The following is a 1,665-nucleotide window of genomic DNA, read 5'->3' as shown; positions in this document are numbered from 1 at the left end:
CACTCACACACATGCACACTCACAAGCTCACACACATGCACACACATACATGAACACACTCACGCATGCACATACCCCATGCCCACACACGTATGCACACACACATGCACAGGCATGCGAACACACCCACACCCACACGTGCACACACACAGGCACACACCCCCACCCATTGACAGTGCTCCCTTGTGTTCCCACACCCCCACGATCACCCCCGTTACAATCTCATGGCAAAGCAAGATTCCTGGAGGAGAGGCTGTAGGGTTGGGCCTCGGCCTCTGCTGCCCCTGTCGGCCCCAGAACGTGTCTGCCACCTGGGCTGAAACAGGCATTTGCTGCCGGGGCCCCGAGGCACAGCAGTGGGAGGCTGGGGCCTAGGAGGCTGGGCCCTGGCCTGAGAATGCAACTCCCCACCCTCTGAGAATCCCAGTAGGTGATGGCCCCTCTCCAGAGCAGGGTGCACCCCTCCTGCAATCTGAGGTTTGTATTGGATTAAAATAGGTTCCTGGAGCCCATCCAGAAGCTCTGCCTGTGTGGACTCTGCAAACTCCCTCCAAGGGCTGGAGCCTGAGCCTGGGGTGGCCACCACGGAGCAGGCGGGTCCCCTGGCCCTAGGTCCAAGCGCCTCTGACGAGCCCTCTGGCTGATGCTTTTGCACCCGTGGAGGTGGGTACAAGTGCCCATCCTGTCCCGGGTGGCAGGAGAGGCTGAGGGAGAGCCAGTTACCAGGCAGTTTCTCCTCTGAGGCCCAGGTGCTTCCTTGGCCTCTGGAGCACTGGCCATGAGAATGGGCAGCATGGCGACAACCCAGGCACTGTGGGCATTTGGAGCCAGGGATCCTCTGCAGTGGGGCCATCCTGTGCACCGTGTACATTTAGCCCCCCAACCCCGGCCTCTTCCCACTAAATGTGGGTGGTATCCCCATATCCCTGACAACCACAAATGTCCCTGGTGGGAGCCACTGGTGTAGACAGGAACTCGGGTGCGGGGCCCTTGTTGGCCCAGCAGAGGGGATGCGAGGGGCTGGGGGTGGCCCCTGTCCTCATGGTCAGCCTGGTCACAGCCCGGGCTTGGAGCTACTTCCCCCACCTGGGGGGGGAGGAAGGTGTGACCGAGCCCCACCCACTTCCTTTGCAAGGAAGATAAAGCAGCTCCGGGCGGGTCCAGGAGGGCAGCTGTGGCCACAGAGCACGGTGAGGACCCTGACCACCGGCAGCCATCTGTAGCTTCCAGACCCGGGTCCTGCCCGGCTGTTCCCACCCAGCCCTCTTCTCCCTGCGCAGATGCTGTGGCTGCTGTTCCTGGTCCTCCCCTGCCTGGGGGGCTCCATGCCCGAGACCCCGGGTGAGTCCCGGCCCCGTCCCACACTGGACCTCAGGGACTGGGCTAGGACAGAGAGCTGACCCCCTTGTCGACAGGACCTGGAAGCTCCTGGCATTGCAGGAGGGGGGCTCCCTGACCTCCTTTGGTTGTTCCCAGCGCCCGTCCCCGAGAATGACCTGGTGGGCATCGTGGGGGGCCACAACGCCCCCCAGGGGAAGTGGCCGTGGCAGGTCAGCCTGAGGATCTACAGCTACCACTGGGCCTCCTGGGTGCACATCTGCGGGGGCTCCCTCATCCACCCCCAGTGGGTGCTGACCGCCGCCCACTGCATTTTCCGGTGAGTCC

General features: G+C 63.2%; 1 protein-coding gene across 1 annotated transcript in view; it reads left to right on the top strand.

The window, feature by feature from the left end:
* The first annotated feature begins 1,280 nt into the window (after positions 1 to 1,280).
* LOC105526494 (putative serine protease 29) overlaps positions 1,281 to 1,665 on the top strand; it is a 2,293-nt gene continuing 1,908 nt past the window's right edge. Inside the window, exons 1-2 of the mRNA XM_011962496.1 lie at positions 1,281 to 1,341; positions 1,477 to 1,657. Coding sequence (XP_011817886.1) covers positions 1,281 to 1,341; positions 1,477 to 1,657 — 242 coding nt within the window. The remainder of the gene's footprint in view (positions 1,342 to 1,476; positions 1,658 to 1,665) is intronic.

This window comes from Colobus angolensis, unplaced genomic scaffold (genome assembly GCF_000951035.1).
Source record: "Colobus angolensis palliatus isolate OR3802 unplaced genomic scaffold, Cang.pa_1.0 Scaffold59, whole genome shotgun sequence".
NCBI lineage: Eukaryota > Metazoa > Chordata > Mammalia > Primates > Cercopithecidae > Colobus > Colobus angolensis.
The sequence above is the reverse complement of the archived record's forward strand: the minus strand, read 5'-3'. Positions and strand labels throughout refer to the sequence as shown.